We start from the raw sequence: 21,434 nt of genomic DNA on the forward strand, positions 1-21,434 counted from the left end.
GCTGCTTCCTGTTGGTTTCTATCACATTCACTCACAAACAGATACTTATAACCATCAGAAAAAACCATATATATATATGATATATGCATACAGTATGTATAAAATTAATAAAATAAAACGACAAAGCCTATTAAAAGCTCCCATTTAACAAAAAATATTAATATATTATTATATGAGACAATTTTAAATTATTTTGATTAGAATGTTAACTGTATGGGCAATGATAAAAATAAATATTAATAATATATAAGCAAAAGATCAACATATTTTGCCCAGTTTTTGTCAACATAAAAAATAATGCTTTTAATTGTGATGTGGGAACTTTGATCTTTAATGGAGGTCGTTATTGTGGTTTTATAATGATTCATGTAATATAAAAGGTATATCTTATATAACAACACATTTATAACATGTATTTTATAATATCTTTAAATTATATTTTGTTCAAAAAGTCAGATGTCTACCCAACTAAAAATAACACTAATATGAGTATATATTATTCAGTATATGTGACCCTGGACCACAAAACCAGTCATAAGGGTCCATTTTTCAAAATTGAGATTTCTACATCATCTGAAAGCTGAATAAATAAGCTTTGCATTGATGTATGGTTTGTTAGGACAATATTTGGCCGAGATACAACTATTTAAAAATCTGGAATCTGAGGGTGGAAAAATGAAGAAGAGAAAAATGCCTTTAAAGTTGTTCAAATGAAGTTCTTAGCAATGCATATTACTAATCAAAAATTAAGTTTTAATATATTTACGGTAGGAAATTTACTAAATATCTTCATGGAACATGATCTATACATAATATCCTAAGGATTTTTGGCATAAAAGAAAAATCATTCATTTTGACCCATACAATGTATTTTTGGCTCTTGCTACAAATACACCCCAGCGACTTAAGACTGGTTTTGTGCTCCACGGTCACATGTAATATTATTTGAGCAGCATGTTTGGCTGACACCATAACTGCCTGTACTGTACAGAGAGCAGTGTAAAACTAACCAGGATGTTTTTATCAGAGCTCAACTTTTGGATGCATCACGTATCCTTCCTTAGATAGAGTATGCAAGATTACTATGGCCCGGTTTCACAGACAGAGCTTAGATTAGGCCATTGCTCAATTAGGAAATTTCAGTAATTTTTATTAACATGCCTTAGAAAAAACATTACTGGTGTGCATCTTGAGACAAAACAAAGGCCCTGATATATTTTAAGATCAGTCAGTGCAAGTTTCTTTCAGTTGAAACGGCTCAGAATTACATTTTAGTCTAGGACTAGGCTTAAACCTTGTCTGTGAAACCTGGGGTACATGTCACAGATCATACAGGATAAAATAGTCTACATGATACACTATTTTCCAATCATGCTTGCTTTGTACAGCACTTTTGACCACAACGAGCAAGTGATGCTTCTTTGGCAAACACCACTAACTGTACGTCTGAAACTCCAGTCAGGTGAAATCTAAAGCGTCACTTGGTGATTTTTTTTTTATTGTTTCAATGTTCTTTTAAATACAATAAATGGAAGCCAAGTATCTATAGACTGTCTTTGCTTTAGCTCAATTTGAATGTTCAAAATAAATAAAATATAATTCAGCTGTATATAAAGTATTTGCTGATAAAACAAACTCACGCAACCACTCAAAGCAATTGTAAAACATATTTAAAAAGAACACCGATAATAATAATAGAAAACCCTCTAGAAACTGTAATAGGCCATTATTTGGCAGAGAAGTTGAAATGAACATGCCTTCATGAGAACCCCAGACCAGTACTATAGTCAGTGCAGAGGTGAAGGCACTTCTATCTGTGGGTCAAAAGAGCTTCTCTGAGCATTGCTGATGCTCCGTGTAGTGTTGTGCTATCCTCATTGCACATTCCTCACCCAGTGTGTATCACGTGTTTGTGTAGGATTGTGCGCGTTTGCATGCGTGTTTGTCTCTGGTTTTGATGCTACAGCAGGTTTGGCTGTAAATGCACAGACACATTCGGCTCATATAAACAGTACAGGAAAATGAGAAGAAATGCTGAGGAAGAGGTATAACTGAACAGATGATTGGTGTGGAGTTGCTGTGTCTAGATCAGGTCAGCGAGGTCCAGCGGAGGCAACGGCTCTCTCCAGTACGAGAAATTACTGAACTCGGGACAGTCGAAGGAGGTGGCAGGATCTTTACAGATGAAGGGGAAGACGTGATCCACCAGCTCACTGAGATGAGAGTAACTGAAACACACACCAAAGTAAAACAATTGCATTTGTTTTCTTTCGAAATAAGCTGTGCTTTTCTTTTAGTGTTAAAAAACGGTTAGTGGCATCCACTTTTTATCTGTGCTGGACTATGGTGATATATTATACTGTATATGCATTCATCTGTTCAATGCCTTCATATGACTGACGCAGCCTATCATGCATCGCTGAGATTTATTACTAATTGTAAAGCTCGCAGCCACCACTGTGAGCTGTACTCTCGTGTAGGGTGGTCTGCTCTGGCCACACGGAGGCTCTGTCATTGGTATACATTTATATATAAGGCTATTCTTGGTGTGCTTCCATCCTATTTATGTTCACTTCTTATGAAAAAAAAGTGCTGGTCGTTACTCTCTCTGTTCTCAGGCTGTTGTCTTGTTTTCTGTCCCACATGTCAGTACTGAGCTGGGTAAAAGGGCCTTTGTTTATTCTGCACCCTTTACATGGAATTTGCTGCAGAACAACTTAAAAACACTCAAAGGAATCAATTTACTAAGTTTTAAGTGTTTTAAGTGCATAATTGGCTTTCAAACTGTTTCTATTAATTTATTAGTCTTTATTTTCATGTTTTTTGTGTGTCTTTGTATGCATGTAATGATGTGATGTAATTCAGCTGCCTATCTTGGCCAGGTCTCCCTTGTAAAAGAGATTTTTAATCTCAATGGGCTTCTCCTGGTTAAATAAAGGATAAATAAAAAAATAAAATAAAAAAAAAAAGTGTTGTGACTCACGAGGACTTGTTTCCTTTGGACTTTTCTTGTATGAGTTCTCCTTTGGGGTTCACAGTGAAGATGTGAGTCTCAGGTACACGGACCTCCTTATACGCATATGCATCCTACACACAGACACAAGATACGGTCAGGCCTTCCCATAATTCCTAAGAGATGCTTAATTGCACATGTTTGTAACACTAAAGGAATGCTCACGTTAGTTCTGTTGCCGAAGGCGGCGTAGAAGGGCTGTCTGACAAGACTGAACAGATCTCTGATATCAGTGAGACAGGCGATCTTAAACACCTCCGGCTTCTTCTCAATCACCTCCCTGAGAACACACACAGGTTTCTGTGAATTGTGGGGACTTTCCATAGACTATTACTTTTATACTGACCAAACGATATTTTCTATCCCCTAAACCTACCCCTTACAGAAAACCTGTTTGCATTCTTACACATTCAGATAAACATCAATTACTATTTTGAATAATTTTTTCCCCTCGTAATGTCAAATTGCAGGTTTTACTATCCTTGTGGGGACATTTGGTCATAATGTAACAAACAAGTACACACACACACAGTAGTAGCCTCGGTACAGTCAGTCATGGAGGCCGCTGTGATCTGTATTAATGATCTGTTTGTGTTCACCTGTGTAAGGCTGAGAACAGGCTGCTGGGAGCCAGTAGCACCGGTCCTTTGGGTAAAACCGTTCCTCGATCATTTACCCACTGCAAGTAACCCTTAGTGATGTCTGCCATACCTATAGCTCGAGCTGAACAGTACAGGAACTTATAACCATTCCTGCAAGAGAAGAACGGAATCATAAATGATTCTTTAATACACCACCATTCAAACGCTTGGGGTCAGCAAAATGTTAATGGCTGCATTTATTTGATCAGAAATACAGTAAAAACTGAAATATTATTACAATTTAAACCAACTCTTCTATGTGAATATCTGTTAAAATTTAATGTATTTCTTTGATCAAAGCTGAATTTTCAGCATCATTTCTTCAGAGTCACATGATCCTTCAGAAAGCATTCTAATATGATGCTTTGCTGCTCAATAAACATTTCTGATTATTATTAAACCGTTGTGCTGCCCACTATTTTTGTGGAAACTGTGACATTTTATTTTTCAGGATTCTTTGAAAGAACAGCATTTATTTGAAATAGTAAAGACATTTATAATGTGACAAGATTTCTGTCACTTTAATGCATCCTTGATGAATAAAAATATTAACAGGGCTGTCAATAAATCAATTGTATAATGTATGCATTTTATCACATAACATGCATTAAGTTTTAACACATTAAAAATAAAATAGCAAGATGTGATGCAACAAAGCAAATAAGCCTATTTGCATGTTGGACTTTGTCAGCAAATATAGATATGCAATTAACAGCAATAATTGTAAATAAACAAATGACATTCCCTTTTTTCTAGTGCATCTCAGGTGAAAAATATAATAAAGGTATACGACACCTATATTTGTATTGCTGCTGCTTTAAACTGTTTCTGTATGTCAAAACTAAATATTAAACATTGCACATATATTTATAGTGAACAACAAGTGTTTTATTAAATCAGAAAGTTGTGAATTAAAGCGTGTGTGTTTCTTACTGATGTATTTTGTGATATAGTTTGGCGATGCCGTGATGAGTCCAGTCTTTCCCCAGCTGCGGTAAAATGTGCCCCAGAGCATCTGACCTGATACAGAGAGAAAGGTTAACAACCATCAGCCTAATGTCGCAGATAGTAACTTAATTCCTGCTATGATTCAGAGAGACTCACTTGGTGATGGTCCCATCGATGTCGGAGATGATGATTTTGTCGTCGTAGTTCCACAGGTAAATGGCAGCTTCACAGCGGCAGGTGCCCTGATACTGTGTGGTCACACTGAACACCACAGTGTTGGCTCCTTCACGCAGATTCAGACTCTCCTGCCATACACACACACACACACACACACACACACGCACAATATCAGAAATTCATACATGCCATTGCACATGTTTAGATGATCAATAAGTAGCTGTTCAGTAGGAAAAGTACAATAATGCAGCCCAAATTTGAGAGCATTGAGTAATGCAAAAAAAATCTCACTACTGTAATGAAAATTCATATTAATCTTCATTAATATTATCAAGCTTCAGCATCTAAATGCTAAATATTATTTATTTATTTTGGTTATTTATGTATTTTTTGCATTGTGACATTTTAATGACATTCACATGAATCATATTTTCAACCTAAATTATCTCTGGCCATTTGATAATACCTAGAAAATCAAAATCAACTGCAGGCGGGAGATCGTTTTCCTATTTAGCACCCAAACTCTGGAACAATCTACTTAACACTGTTTGGGAAGCAGACACACTCTGTCAGTTTAAATCTAGATTAAAGACCCATCTCTTTAACCTGGCTTACACATAATACACTCACATTTCTATAATTCAAATCCGTTAAAGGATTGTTAGGCTACATTAATTAGGTCAACCGGAACCAGGGACACTTCCCAAAACACCTGATGTACTTGTTACATTGTTAGAAGAATGGCATCTACGCTAATATTAGTCAGTTTCTTTCTTATTCTGAGGTCACCGTAGCCACCCAGATCCAGACTGTATCCAGATCAAATGGTGGATCAGCACCTAGAGATGACCTCTACAGCCCTGAACGTCAGCGGGGATCAGGACACCTAGATGAGCCCCAGAGACTGATGAAGACCCTGTCTCCAAGACGGCCATCGGGACAAGACCACAGGAAGCAGATGAGTCCTTTGCACAATCTGATTCTGCTTTAGCCTAGATTTAAACTGCTGATTTTGTCTGGCCAGAGGAGAATGACACTATTTCGACAAACTATTTCCCCGTCTAAATACTGTAAAGCTGATATAAAGCCACCCAGCTTTATATCAAGCCCATGTAAAGCTGCTTTGACACAATTTGCATTGTTAAAAGCGCTATACAAATAATATTGACTTGACAATTCTGAGAAAAAAAATAAAATCTGAAATGTGAGAAAAAGTTATTATAAAAAGCAATTAACTTTTATTCCATGGTGGAAACAAGCTTTTTGTGGATGAAAAAAAGGTAATGGTGACAAAAAAAAAAAAAAAAAAAAAAAAAAAAAAAAAAGAGATTAATATTAAAAATTAATAATAAAAAAAAATTCTAAAAAAAATTTAAAAAAATAAATAAAATCCAAATCAACATTATTATTTCATTAAATAAATAAATACATATTTAAGTAAAATTTAACTAGACTAGTCTAGTTCAATTTATTTCCAAATTGTAGGTCTTCCACTTGCTTGTGACTAAACTCTATGACACACACAGATGATGATGTTGATATGATTCTTACGATCTGTTCAGAGGTCAGCCGGAGGGATTTGCGGTACATCTGACTGATGCACTGCACTGTGTTCATCACTTCACTGTTCTTCCTCATGGAGACAGAGCCATCATCATCACTCGAGAGTTCAACAGAACTCCTGCATACACAAAACACAAATTCATGGATTTACTGGGTCAAAGATCAAATAAGCAATGCACAGTCAGCCAATAGTCTTGATAATACTGACTTTCATCATGCTTAACTGAAGGAAGACTCGATATGTCAAAGGTCAAGTGCTCTCTGATATAAGGAGAGGAAGCCCATATTTGCATGTTGCTTTCATAACAAGCTTACAAATTTATGCAATATTATAAAAAGTCCCTGACAGGTTGCATGAGATTTAGTGCAAAGACAACAAAATGCTTTAAGATGTGGTGCACACATGCATTCAATTTGAAGTGTTACTTTTGTTTAGCTTGCTCTTATTTGTCCTGTAGATTTGTACTTTATACTGACACCTATTAGCGTGGATGCATGAAGTTTGGTTATAAACTTATGGGGCTTTTCTTCTTTCCTTTGTTGTCTCATATCATGACACATAAACAAGACATTTCCAACATATTTTTGTGCACTGATGGTGGTTTGTGCTGGTGCATGACTTGAGACAAACTAGCGTGCATGACTTAAACAGTTTTAAACATTTGTCAAACATCCTTCTGAATAATTTCTGAAACTTTATAATTAGGAAAAAACACTAAGTGCATCATGTTTTGCAATGCATGCAAACACGTCTTACTTCAGTGACGAGTGTCCAGCGATAGCAGCAGATGCGTCAAGCTGATTCCCCTCTGCATCAGATTTTTGGCTTCCCTAACATGAGAAAATTAATGTGCAGTGCGGCATTAGAGATATACAGGCGCAGTCAGCAGATAGTGTACTTAGTCTCTTAAAGGGAAATTGGACAATAGCGTTGCTCCTTTCATGAGTTAAACATTATTTCTGTACTGTTAGATTGAGTTTTACCGCAACACTGTTAAGATCTTTCCTCCTCCAGGAGAACCACCAGCGGCCAGACTTTTTTGGCATCTTATCTTTGACTAGTTGCTCAATGGTGCTCTACAACAGAAAAAACAAGTCATTATCTCTGAACGATAAGTCATTGAAGCAGTAATCAATGATCTCTGACGCGACCCACCTTTGGTAAAGTCTTCTGGAAAGCCTGAACTGACAGAATCATTGGCGCTGCCACAGCCCAGTTATAATATCTGAAAGAAAAACGGCCACAAAGCTAAAAAACGATAAAAAGCTCTGGCTCTAAAATCTAATTGGATGAGCCACATCTAAAGCCGATTTACTCGCACCAGTAACTTCACCTCAGTTTCATAGAATATTAATGTGCCAAGTTTGCTGGCAACTGTAACCAACCTCCAGTTAGACTAACTATTTTACTAAGAACTGTTTCATGTATTTGCTATTGAATATTGTTGTACTACAGATTGCTGTTACCAACAGTTTTTGTTGCCTACAGCTTTAATAAATGAATATTACACATGCTAACTTTGAGTTGATGCAGATGACAAGGTTTGGGTCTTCAATAATTCCAGGGTTGTTGACAAAGTCTTGATACTTGACAAGATGCTCCATGAACTTCTCTGCAACACAAAACAAACAAAAAAATAAATAAAAAAGAAAGTTAATACAGGAAGAACCAAAGATATAAACCTAAATCATTTTTCTGCCCTGAAAATAAAATGCTGCATGAAACAGCAAAAATCACACCCAATCATAATATATTTAATGTTCAATATATGGACCACAAAACCAGTCATAAGGGTCAATTTTTTTAAATTGAGATTTATACATCAATAAATAAATGAATAAGCTTTCCATTGATGTATGGTTTGCTATGATAGGACAATATTTAGCCAAGATAAATATATTTGAAAATCTGGAATCTGAGGGTGCACAAAAAAGATCTAAATATTGAGAAAATCGCCTTTAAAGTTGTCCAAATGAAGTTCTTAGCAATGCATATTACTAATCAAAAATCACGTTGATATTTACGGTAGGAAATTTACAAAATATCTTCATGGAACATGGTCTTTTCTTAATATCCTAATGATTTTTGACAAAAAATTACAATTTATAATTTTGACCCATACAATGTATTGTTGGCTATTGCTACGAATATATGACTGCTTTTGTGCTCCAGGGTCACATATGGTTATTTGGAGCAGGAGTGTAGACCAATGTGTGATGTCGTGACTGAACATGGTTGAGATTTATTGGTTGGGACACAGTGTTTGTCTCACTCTTTACCTTTACTGATCTGACTGATATCTCCTCTCCCGCACAGAGACATGGTCACGTCCAGCGTGTCTGTGGTAGAGTCAGACAGATACTCGGTGCCGCTGTCTGCGTTAGTGCTGCCCAGTGACTGAGACGACAGCTGACCCGAGGGAGGAGACGGATCCGGCCCATGAGTCGAGCGCAGATCTGACGACTCTGTCTCACTGAAAACATGAAGGGACAGGAATTAAACTACCGGTCAAACATCTGGACATTCATACCCATTCCTTATATTAAGCTTTTCCATATTTAAAATGATAGTACAGTCATCAGCCACTACAGCAGAACCATCACAGACATGGATCTGTCCACAGTTGATCAATACAGCATTTTTAGTGACTGATTCTTTTAGACTAGCACTCCATTCATTTACTAACTAGTCGTTTAAAAAAAAAAACTAGCTTCTCTATTCTTTTTGTATTCTATTTGTTTTCTTTATTAAATAATAATAAAAAAACCTTACTATGTGTATTGCGTTAGGCTAACTGAGACTTGTCATAGCACTTGCGTAATCTTGCTCTTTTGTTGATTTTGTAAGTCCTTTGAATAAAAGCGTCTGCTAAAGGACTAAATGTAAATGATTCTTAATCTTCTAACTTTGGACCCCCGATACCTGTGAATACTGTTGCTGGGTGAAGAAACTTATTTAATGTATTGTTTGGATAATTACAGCCCTTCATTCTCAAGTAAGAAATATGCAGATTAACAATCATAACGCAAAAGACGAAAAAAATATTTGTGATTATAAAGATCACAAAACAACTTTGCATAAATACATAAAAACATAACAATAATAATGATTGATTTTATTTAATAGATTTTATTGCTGTAGTCCTACAATCATTACATCAAAAATCAAAGAAAACAATTAAAATAGTTTTTTTTATTTTTGCTATTATTATTAATAATAATACTCAATGAATATTATATTTTCATTACTGTAGTGCTACAATCATTTGTTTATGGTGTCAAAAATAAAAAAATATTTATTTTATGCGGTGCTGTCAAACGATTAATCACAATTAATCTCATCCAAAATAAGTTTATATAATGCGTGTGTACCGTGTATATTTATTATGTACATATAAATACACACACACAGTGTATATATTTTGAAAATATTTACATGTATACATTTATTTAAAAATAATATATTACATATAAATATATTTAATATATATAAACATATTTTTCTTAAATATATACATGCATGTGTGTGTATTTATATGCATAATAAATTTACACAGCACATATATTATGTAAACAAAGACTTTTATTTTGGATGCGATTAATCGTTTGACAGCACAAATTTTTTGTAGATTTTATTTGTTATTATTTTTGCCATTATTATTAATAAATTTTATATTTTTGTTGTAGTCTAACAATTATTTATGTATTACGTCAAAAAGCAGACGTAAATAAATCTAATAAAACTAAATTATGAAGAATGTTGGGTAATAAAGCTTCTAACCTCTTTGGAAAATAGAGGGCAGCAACTGCAGGGTTAAGACTGGACAGGTCGTCTAGATAGATATCAGATGGTCCCAAATGATGACTCCGCTTGACTAGAAAAAACGTACAGTTAGGTGAAATGTTTCAAATCATTTTCAATCACTGAACTAGTGCACTGGAATAAGTAGAGAATGTAATCCGCTACCTTTCCTCTTGTCCTGAGAGTCTGCTGTTTTCGAGGACTCAAGAAGCATCGAATCCTCTGATTTGACGATGGACTCCAGAGCTGGTGTCACTCCAGCACAGTCTGCGTTCTGATTGGTCTGTGAAGTCTCTAATCCCGCCCCCTCCTCTGAGCCGCCTACAGAGCTTTGGTGTTTTGGTAAAACCGTGATCGTGTCTGCTGAGTTTACCTCCGTTTCTGCTTCTAAAACCGTATTTGATTCAGTCTCACCGAATGTGATGGTTTGGATTTCGGATGTGACTGAGACATTATTCTCATCCCAGGTTTCTTGGCTTCCTACATGAGCCACAGTGTCTAAACTAGCTGCACTACTGACAGCACTGGTCCCGTTGATTGTGTTAGTAGAGCTGGTTATATTATAGGTCTGATTGTGATTGTCTGTGCTGCTAACTGTGCTGACAGTTAAGTCTTTGGTCTCTTTGTTTTCCAGTGCAGTCCAGGCCTGTGGGAAGGTGTCGTCTGCGGACTGAAAGGTCACTACACGCGTTTCGGTGACCTTGACGTCCAGTTGTGTGTTAAATGAAGACGATACAACTGCATGAGTGTCATCTAAAGGAACAGGGCTGGTCGTACCAATCTGAGGTTCAGGTCTCACCACGGTCACCGTCGCTGTAGAGTCAGTGCTGTCCACATCAATGGACGCTTGTCGATGGATGGTGCGGAAGTGGGAGTGGTCAGAGGGCATGATGGGTGGGTCACGCAGCGAATCAGATTCATCCCTCTCTGCCTGACACACCTACACAAACACAAGAAACACTGAATCAGCTGCTTATTTAATCCTCATGCGCTACTGTTTAAGATTTTGTTTTTGTGAACATTTGTTTTATTTTTCTATTTAAAAGGCAAACTCAAGTACATGAAAAGAAAAAAAACCAAAACAAATGAGAGAAAGTTGTACCACTGCAAATAAATTAACTCAAGTCTGCCTTTAAAAATCCATTAACAAAGAAAACCCACCCCACAAAACTTTACAGACTGGGGTAAAAACCCCAGGTAGCTGCCCTCCCCGGTCTTAATCAGTGACAGTAACATGACAGCCAGTACCATTCTTTAGAACATTAGCCCTATTATAAGAGAACAGAATAACTTCAAATTCACACGAGTGATAAAGTGGGGTTAAAAAAATAAAAATAAAAATAGTGTGTACTTTCCATAACGAGGAAACAAACAAATAATTGTATCATGTACTTTGAAAACTGTGCATTAGTTATACCAAGTTTCCTAGCTTACATGAAGAACTGCCAGTGCATGCCAGCCAATTGATGCATGAAGTTCTAGATCAATAAATCAGAAGTCGAGTCACTCGGTATTATCAAACCCTTGTGCCACGTCTATCCCGGGAGAATGAAGAGCAGGAACGGAGCTCAGGAACCGATGCGCCTCGTCTGGTGAGTGCATTAGTTTGGTCTCGCCGGGTTTCATAACGATCTTCAGAGTAGCTGGATACTGAAGAAAGGTCTGCAGACCTGCCTCTTTTAATTCCTTCCGTATTGTACTGCGGCGTCTTGCTTCATTATGAATCAAATTCCTGTCGTTGTAGCGTAACGGATTGAAGAGAAACACTCGCAGTTTGGAGTGATCCGTTGAAGCTCTGGAGTAAACTTGATGCTCGCGTTCAATCTCGATATCTCTGCCCGCAAGTGATGGGATCCAGATGGGCAGTGACCGTTTCAGAAAGCCGATCGGGTCATCCTTCTCGTAGTCCCAGCAGCCGGAGATTACTGCGTCTGATGCAGTCCTGTAGATCAGTCACCTGCTGCTCGAGGGCATCCAGACGGCCGGGGTGTTCGATCACTTTTTTCTGCTCTCTCGGTTCCCCGAATAAAAAGTAAACTTTAGAGCATATATTCTGGATTGTAGTCATGCGAGAGGCAAATTCGGTGCGCATTGCTGCTAATTCAGCCTTTAAAATGTCCTCAAATCACTTTATAGTAATCGCCATATTGTCTTCAATGTCAGCCGCTGGTTGGGTTTTCTTCTTAATTGGCGAGGATTATGGTGAAAGATGAGCGAGTTTCCAACTGTGTGACATCTCCAGACCAACGACAAATGAAAAAACTACCCCAAATGTAAAAAAAGACGACGAACAACAATAAAAGACGGGTAATATACACGGAGCTCAGCTAATGTGTGACTTGGCTCATGAAAGCGTCACGTGATCCCCCCCGTTTAAGATTTTTTTAAATAACTTTGAAATAAGTCTCTTTTGCTCACCAAAGCTGCATTTAATTGATACAGTAAAACAATAATATTTTGAAATATTACTACAATTTAAAATAAGCGTTTTCTATGTGAACATATGTTAAACTGTAATTTATTTCTGTGATCAAAGCTGTATTTTCAGCATCATTCCTCCAGTCTTCAGTGTCACATGATCTTCAGAAATCATAATAATATACTGATTTACTGCTCAACAAACATTTCTGATTGTTATCAATGTTGAAAACAGTTATGTATTTTTGTGGAAACTTATATTTTTTCCCCAGTATTCTTTAATGAAATGAATAGAATTTATTCATAAATATTCATTTATTTAACACTTTCTTGCTGCTTATAATTAGATCATTTACTGTGAAATCTGTTTTCTCTGCGATACATCACCAGTGTGAGCTTCATCGTGAAAACGTCTACATCACTCTCATCAACATAGTCCATAGTTACAATAAAAATGTATCTTGACTTTATCTTGCGGTTATTTTGGGAAAAACAGTACGGGGGCATTTTTCCCCCACTCTACCCTAATCTAATGTTTTAACTTGTTCAGAGTGGACATATGTCTAAAAATACTGCCTACATAGGCAGCTTAATTGGTTTTAGAACATTCGGACATTCTGGAGAGACTATCTGCGATGAAATCTGTATGCATGCAGCACGGTACCTTGGGAAAAGCACCCCAGTTCCACTGCATCTGAGGCCCTAGAGATTCCTGCGGCTTACATAACTCTGAATCACTCTTAGGAGAGGAGGGACGACTGAAGAACACACTGCAGGTAGAGATAACACAAGCAGAGCTATACGTTCAGGTATCCATAATATAAACAGAGAGAGAATATATGGGCTGAACTACATCAGTCAAAGACTTTTAAGGATACATAACTACCTCTCATTAACAGAACACTCTCCATCAGAGTGAGGATGAACGTCTCTGCTCTGAGCTCCAGACGGTTCCTCGAAGGGTTCCTCCGACAGAGAGTAGTACACAGACTTACTGTAGAGAGTAAAAACACAAATCATCAGTGACCTGGGTTAGGTTACACCAGCTGTCCGTAAGTTTTTGCTTTAAAGGGACAGGTTACCCAAAAAAGATAATTCTGTCAATTACTCACCCTCACGTTACTCCAAAGTTTCTTTGAACACAGAAGATGATATTTTGAGGAATGTAGGAAACCAAACAATTGCTAGTAGCCATTGATTTCCATAGTATTTTTTTTTTTCCACACTATAGAAGTCAATGGGGACCAGAAACTGTTTGCTTACACACATTAGTCAATATCTTCTTTTGTGCTCAGCAGAAGAAAGAAACTCATGCAGCTTTGGAAATACTTGAGGGTAAGTAAATGATGAAGGAAGGTTTTTGGGTGTATGTGTGAACTATCCCTTTAAATGGGAACATAACGTCCACATTAGAGGCGTTGCACGTACTAGGTAGTTTGTAATCAACTCTGTACACTGTAAAAATAAATCTGTGGAATTTATGCTATGTGGAATTAAAATGGTAGCTATGGTTACCAGAACTACTGTAAAAAAAAATATGGTAGCAAGTTTTACAGATTAAAACCTGAAAGGTTTTCCCTCATTAAGATTAAACAATATTAAACTAAGACCAACTCAGATTAAACAACTTAAATTTACAGTAAAATAAATCGTATATTTCATTAACAAAGTTGATCACGAGTAACTTTTCCACAAGCTGAGGCAAATATTAATATATAGAAGGTGCACACAGTGTCATACACACAAATACAAAACACCATAAAACAGATGATACTAAAACAATGCAATAAATATTCATTTAACAACAAGAGATGTAGGATAAAACCCAACATACTAAGAAGAAAGAGTTATTTCAATGAAAAACCATCAAATGTAAACGGTAACAGATTTCTGGTAATGTCAATTTACAGTTTTTCACTGTAAACTTTAAGATGACTGTATATTTCCCAGCATTTTAATATAAAATCACATGAAATTCCACATTTTTTACAGTGTATATTTAATTTGGTTGCACCATTTGTTCTGAATGCAGAACGTTTACCTTCTATGATGATATGATGCTTAAAATGTAAATAAGTGTAAAGGATTGTCTAAAGGATTGAAGTTTGTCAGGTAAAACAAGTTTAATAACGCAGTTCAGTCAGTCTGCTATTTTAATCCAACTGTTACTCCTAGTCGGAGGCGTCCGTATAATATTTAGTTTATAAGCAGGATTATGTTTCAACAAGGTTTAATGGTGCAATGCAAAAATAATTTCTGGTAGTAGTGTAGCCGTCTTGAGCTAGAGCTTCATGAAATAAGCAGCCAACAATCTTCCATTGATCAGACAACCTCAGAATTTCCAGAGAAAGTAAATGTACAATAACTTTAGTAAACCTCTAACCTTGCGGCCAGAAGTGACTCTTCCTTTAGGAGATCTTGATCTAGAATTTCTTTCTCGTCTGAGGAGGAACTGGCCTCCTCTCGCAGATGCGTGTCTGAACGCGCTCGCTTCCTGCGGCGTTTTTTGCGGCGGCTGGAGGAGGACATGATGCTGGAGGGAGACTCGGTCATCTCAGACACTTCCGGGACATCGGTGGGGATCGGAGAGGTGCAGAGGTGAGCGGGAACCCGCGTCTGAGACGGACACAGAGAGAGCATCGTGAAAACCACAGCAGAACATTACAAGAGAGATTAGAAAACTCAAAGCCATCCAGACAGACCTCAAAATCCTCATTCTCCTCCACGAAGAACGCCTCTCCGTTATCTCCCAGCTTCATATGCAGGCTCACAGGCTCTCCATTGATCTCAATATCCACCTGTGGAGGGACGAATACAGCGCTTACATGAGCTGAACGAGGAGCAGCATGTCTTAGGCTTCCTGGTTTAGAAATACGAATTCTTAAAAACCAAACAATTAATGTGGGAAATAACATTTTCTTGACTCGTTGGAAAGAAAAATGATGTGCTATGTAGAAATACTCAAGCCTCATTCATTATCCATGAGCTCGTTAACATATGAATGGCATAATTTGCATATCAACACATATTCTGTACACATAAGTCTGTTACATAAAGAAGGCTTAAAAGGTACAGAAGAGAAAAAAAAAAAAAAGAAAAAGTGTTATTCTAATGGTCAACGAGAGAGTAAAATGTTAAATTCCAAGCCTTTAAAAAAAATTAGTTTAAGTTACATTTAAATTAAATTAAATTTAATTAAAATCAAATCTAACTAAGCTAAATTACATGCAATTGCTGTTGAATGACATTATAACTGCCATTAAATTAATGAAATAAAAAAAAATTATTTTTATTCATTAAATAGCAGTCAAGTTTTCATTTAACATCAATGGAATTCTATTTAACTTAAATTAAATTTACCATTTTAAATCGTATTACTTTTTATTTTAAAGCAAATTTATTGGCAGTGGAATTTTAACTTAACCGAACTTGCAATGCATACTTTCATTTAGCAATTATTATTATGCAAGTTAAGTGAGATGTAATTGCTGTTGAATGAAAATGTGACTAACATTATATTTGCTGTAAAATAAAAATAAATTAAATAAAGTTTAAGTTAAAATTCCACTGCTGTTAAATGAAAACATGACAGCCACGACTGTCTAACAAAATGTTTAAATTCTGTTAATTATTTTCATTCTGACATAATGTGCTAGCTGTGTTTTTGACACATTTATGAAAACGCTTGCACATCCTCATAACTATTTCCTGCTAACAAGATGTTCTACCAATAGTCTGGTGTTTAAGTTAGTTCTGAGAAAGAGGAAGCAGAGACAAGCATGACAGCTTTAACTAACCGATTGCTCAATCTGAGACAGATGACATCTGACAGATGTTCAGCACATAACCAGCAGCTTGCACTAATAACTAGGTAACACATAAACACAGCTGCCACATAACAACCAGCTTGCACTAACTTGAGTTTAACAAACGTCCACCTCACCACTTTCTCTTTGGAGCGCAGGACTCCGAGTTTCCCGAAGCGCACGTGAAACGGCGAGCACTGGTAGCTGCCATCAGGCTGGCGAACCACGATGACGTCGATGCCGCCGGTGAGCGTGGCCGGATTCAGACCGCGATACAGTTCCTTCACGGTCACAAACACCGTCTCTGCCAGCTGACCCACGTAGTTCATGGTCAGGGACTGAAGAACAAGAGACAAAGAATACCAGTGTGCAGTTTAGATCATATTTTTCCTGAAGTGCCCTCAATATTTCTGAAACTTAAAGTACAACTATGACCTTTGCACACGGAGCAAAAGTCAGGCAGTGCATCATCTCAACATCATGACATGTTGGCAGATTCGAAGTCATGCCAAAAACGACATTGGCTACATTTGTAAAACTGGATCTGACATAATATAAATCTGACAAATACATGTTACGCAATATTGTCAGGTGTGTTATCAGACTAGAATAACTGTGTTTGTTCCTCACCTCTTTGGTGTGGGACTGTAAGAGTGGAGCAAGTTATTTTTCTTTAGAATAACCTCCACTGATGAATCATTCACAACAAGATCAGTCCAGGAATCAAGGAGAAGGTTAATAGGGTGAAATATGATTTGATTTATTGTTGACATTAAGAAACACCTTAACGAGTTGAAACCTCTCCTTTCTCATTCAAGCTCAGTGGTCTGACATCACAGTTAGTCTGAGGACAACATAGCTGGTTAAATATATAAATAATAGTTATATAAACATACATATAGCAACATACCATATAGATAATAAACAGAATCGCCATCTGTGACCCGACCTGATTTGACTAATTCAGTCATTAAATTCAAACAAAAGATTTTGGATGGCAATCAAGTGAACAAACTAAACACAAACTGAGTTCAGCATTTGGTTCAGGATTTGATGCTCATTTAGAGATCAGGGTGTCTGCTGGCTGATATAAAGACAAATCAAACTTATGAAATACAATTTCATCATAATATGAAATTGCTGAAATTACTTTAACACCTTGTGCCACAAACACATTTTAACCCTGTAAGGCCTGACATATGCAAACTTCTGTCTTTAGATTTTAGTCTGACTTTTATTTTATAAGTGTTTTTGTTGAGTATTATATTTGATACGTCAGGCTTTTATGGCTCAAATAGTCTGATACAGTGAAAATATGAAAAGAAAAAAACTTTTATTCAGAGGCCCAAACTGTGCAAAATGCTGCAAACGCTGATATTTATGAGATGAAATTCTGATGCTTGTAATGTGAATCAATGAAATCAACAGCGTCACAGATACTCACAGAAAATGATAGAAATATACAATAATATGCCTCAGGAAGATGATGAAATTTGTTGATCAAATCATATAACGCGATGCAATACATTGATTGAGGGATGAACAAATAAATGTTCCTGATGATCATATTTTTAATATTGATATTTTTTCTAAAACAAATGAAGCAACCCAAAGTTTCTTGAGTCCAGTACGTGTTCATCTTGAAATACTACTACTATGAAAGTTATTCTTACGTTTACTTGATAAAAATTTGACGGCAAAAAGACACGTGAAGCACAAGCTGAAGGAGGACTTTTGTACAATTAAACTAAAAGACCTTAAAAGTCTAAACTATTAGACGCCAGAAGGCATAGAGTAGATTATGACATGTTTAGCAGCAAAGCTTTGTTCATGTTGAAGATGATCTAGAGGCCTTTGTGTATCTAATATGATACAGTAGGCTTTACAGGGTTAAAAAGTGCACTATCATTTCTCAAACTGAGGAAATTCTCCTGCTCTGATGATCCACGATGAGCACCTACCCAAAGTGACTGATGATGATGATGATCCCTCCACCCTTCAGCTGCCATCGAGGAGTAAACACCTCCTTCATCCTAGAGCGGAGTTAACTATCTGGACTAACTAAACTATCCACATCCAGAGCCTATTTTACTTGCATTCAAGCCCTTATTCTGTGTCTCTCTGTGATGGTTGAGTGCAAAATGAACAAAGACGGTGATACTGGTGATTTTCAGAGAGACCCAGTACATTCAACTGTTTTCTCTCGCTGTCTTTCTCCCTCCCTCTCACACACAAACATCTGTAACGCATCACACGTCTAAACTCACACACACACACTGTGATCTGACTGCACACACAGCATGAAAGCCATGCCAGCAGTTTGTAACATGCTCAGCCGTTCTTTTCATCTGCTATTGTGTGTGTTTGAGAGAGAGAGAGAGAACGACACCAGCTGTCTAATTCTGTCAGACGACGCTCTAAATTCACAGACCGATGTGAACATTCACGCCGATGAAGTTCAACATCACATTAATCTTGACGATGACTCGACTCACTGATGTCAACGCCGACCATCATCACACACGGGTAAGTCAGCAAGATCGCAGCACAGTTAGTCTGTCAATCATCTTCATGACCTTAATGACCTCTAAACTACCCAGAATTCATTAACAACCCTCAAAATCTGTCATTTCAGCATGTTTACAACTAGTGATTTCTATGCGTTTAAAACTATTTTTAAGCATAACGTAAGTCCAGTGTGTCAAATTGTTTGACTAATATTGAAAATGCACAAATGTTTATGAACGAAGTCTCTTTTGCTCTCCGAGGCTGCATTTATTTGATCAAAAATACAAAAACAGTACAATTCTGAAATATCATTACAATTTAAAATGTGTTTTCTATGTGAAATGTATTGTAAAATGAATTTTCAGCATCATAACTCTTCAGTGTCACATGATCTTCAGAAATCATTTTAATATACTGATTTACTGCTCAACAAACATTTCTGATTATTATTATTAATGTTGGAAACAGTTGTGCTGCACAATATTGTTGTAGAAACAATGATTCTTTGACGAACAGAAAATTCTAAACACCAGCATTTGTTTTGAAATTATATTATAATGAATAAACATTATTTTTGATTATCTCAGTCTCTAACAGCATGGCAGGTTTAACACAAGTCAAGGCAAACAACAGGAAATAAGCATCATATTTGATCAGGACTGATAAAGACTAACCAAAATCAATATTTTAATATCTAAAATAATAGATAGGGGCTATTATTTACAAACCCTAGGAATTTGTGCCTAAGAATGAATGAAAACATGATAAAAACCCAGTTTAACCGCATTTTAGATGTTTAACAGGGGAAACTGCTGATTGAATAAAAATCAACTGAAGAGTAAAACGACCATTAATGTGTTGTTTTGTCCGACTGCGTGTCCACTGTCAAACACCAAAGCCATACAATTTACAAACACAATTTACCTACAAAACCATCTTTTTTAGGGTTTGTTTAAACATGAATCGACTTCTTCGTTTTATGTTTTTTATATTATAAACACTAAAAGCAATCCAGAGACTCTTCAGGGAACAAAAACACAGCGCAGCTCTTTACAAACACTAAACACTCGTTTCAGCTGAAAACACAACAACTGATAAACAAACATTTAACCATAAAAAGGTGAAATTATGAAGTTAATGCGACTGCTCTTACCTCAAACACAACCGCGATTCATTAAAAACTTCCTGAGCAATCACGCCCACGTCAGCACGTCAATCATGTGACAGCCAATGACAAGCTGGGACTCGCCTCAGGACACGCCCTCTTTCCGTCTAGCTCTGTTGACGTGTGCGTTTGTGTTCAGTTCCTCAAGTTTCAGTAAAGCACCGCTAGAGGGAGTATTATTGTTTTCTCTTTTTTGCATTTATTTGTTTATTTAATAATATTTCTTAAATAAAAGCCAGCGCTTACCAAATAATCAATCTTTAAATAAATAACCCATATTATACATACACATATAGCCTACTTCCATGATGCGAATCTCCCGTTCCACCACATGCCAAAGGTGCTCTATTGGATTGAGATCTGGTGACTGTGGAGGCCATTTGAGTAAAGTGAACTCATTGTCATGTTCAAGAAACCAGTCTGAGATGATTTGAGCTTTGTGACATGGTGCATTATCCTGCTGGAAGTAGCCATCAGAAGATGGGTACACTGTAGTCATAAAGGGATGGACATGGTCAGCAACAATACTCAGGTAGGCTGTGGCGTTTAAACAATGCTCAATTGGTACTAAGAGGCCCAAAGTGTGCCAAGAAAATATCCCCCACACCATTACACCACCAGCCCGAACCGTTGAGACAAGGCAGGATGGATCCATGCTTTCATGTTGTTAAGTCAAATTCTGACCCTAGCATCTGAATGTCGCAGCAGAAATCAAGACTCATCAGACCAGGCAACGTTTTTCCAATCTTCTATTGCCCAATTGTGGTGAGCCTGTGTGAATTGTAGCCTCTGTTTCCTGTTCTTAGCTGACAGGAGAGGCACCCGGTGTGGTGTTCTGCTGCTGTAGCCCATCTGCTTCAGGGTTCGACGTGTTGTGCGTTCAGAGATGGTATTCTGCAAACCTTGGTTGTAACGAGTGGTTATTTGAGTTACTGTTGATTTTCTATCATCTCTAACCAGTCTGCCCATTCTCCTCTGACCTCTGACATCAACAAGGCATTTTCATCCACACAACTGCTGCTCACTGGATATTTTCTCTTTTTCGGACCATTCTCTGTAAACCCTAGAGATGGTTGTGTGTGAAAATCCCAGTAGATCAGCAGTTTTTGAAATACTCAGACCAGCCCATCTGGCACCAACAACCCTTCCACGTTCAAAGTCACTTAAATCCCCTTTCTTCCCCATTCTGATGTCTTCACCACATCTAGATACTTAAATGCATTGAGTTGCTGTCATGTGATTGGTTGATTAGCAATTTGGGTTACCAAGCAATTGAACAGGTGTACCTAATAAAGTGGCCGGTGAGTGTGTGTGTATATATATATATATATATATTGAAAAAAATAAATAAAAAAAATGTATATATAATACTACTCTGTCACACATTATTTCT

General features: G+C 36.9%; 1 protein-coding gene across 1 annotated transcript; it reads right to left on the bottom strand.

The window, feature by feature from the left end:
• Positions 1-309: 309 nt before the first annotated feature.
• Positions 310-20,105, bottom strand: LOC306878933 (phosphatidate phosphatase LPIN2). Its single transcript, XM_079431552.1, has 20 exons — positions 20,030-20,105; positions 16,506-16,706; positions 15,265-15,360; positions 14,946-15,178; positions 13,449-13,556; positions 13,227-13,332; positions 10,310-11,084; positions 10,124-10,217; positions 8,623-8,816; positions 7,862-7,955; positions 7,499-7,568; positions 7,327-7,419; positions 7,100-7,173; positions 6,331-6,460; positions 4,759-4,907; positions 4,588-4,674; positions 3,613-3,765; positions 3,179-3,293; positions 2,984-3,087; positions 310-2,228 (listed from the first exon to the last, which is right to left on the bottom strand). Exons 2-20 carry the CDS (start codon positions 16,695-16,697, stop codon positions 2,084-2,086), a joined length of 3,012 nt encoding a protein of 1,003 aa, XP_079287678.1. The 5' UTR covers positions 16,698-16,706; positions 20,030-20,105; the 3' UTR covers positions 310-2,083.
• Positions 20,106-21,434: the final 1,329 nt, after the last annotated feature.

This window comes from Barbus barbus (genome assembly GCF_936440315.1).
Source record: "Barbus barbus genome assembly, chromosome: 13".
Classification (NCBI taxonomy): domain Eukaryota; kingdom Metazoa; phylum Chordata; class Actinopteri; order Cypriniformes; family Cyprinidae; genus Barbus; species Barbus barbus.

Excerpts from the sequence above, each read along its gene's own strand:
- LOC306878933 (XM_079431552.1), bottom strand. The coding sequence starts at position 16,697 with ATGAACTACGTGGGTCAGCTGGCAGAGACGGTGTTTGTGACCGTGAAG. Across the intron at positions 13,557-14,945 it reads GAGTCACTTCTGGCCGCAAG|TAAGTCTGTGTACTACTCTC; the intron begins GTTAGAGGTTTA and ends TACTCTCTACAG. Across the intron at positions 11,085-13,226 it reads ACTGGGGTGCTTTTCCCAAG|GTGTGTCAGGCAGAGAGGGA; the intron begins GTACCGTGCTGC and ends GTGTTTGTGTAG.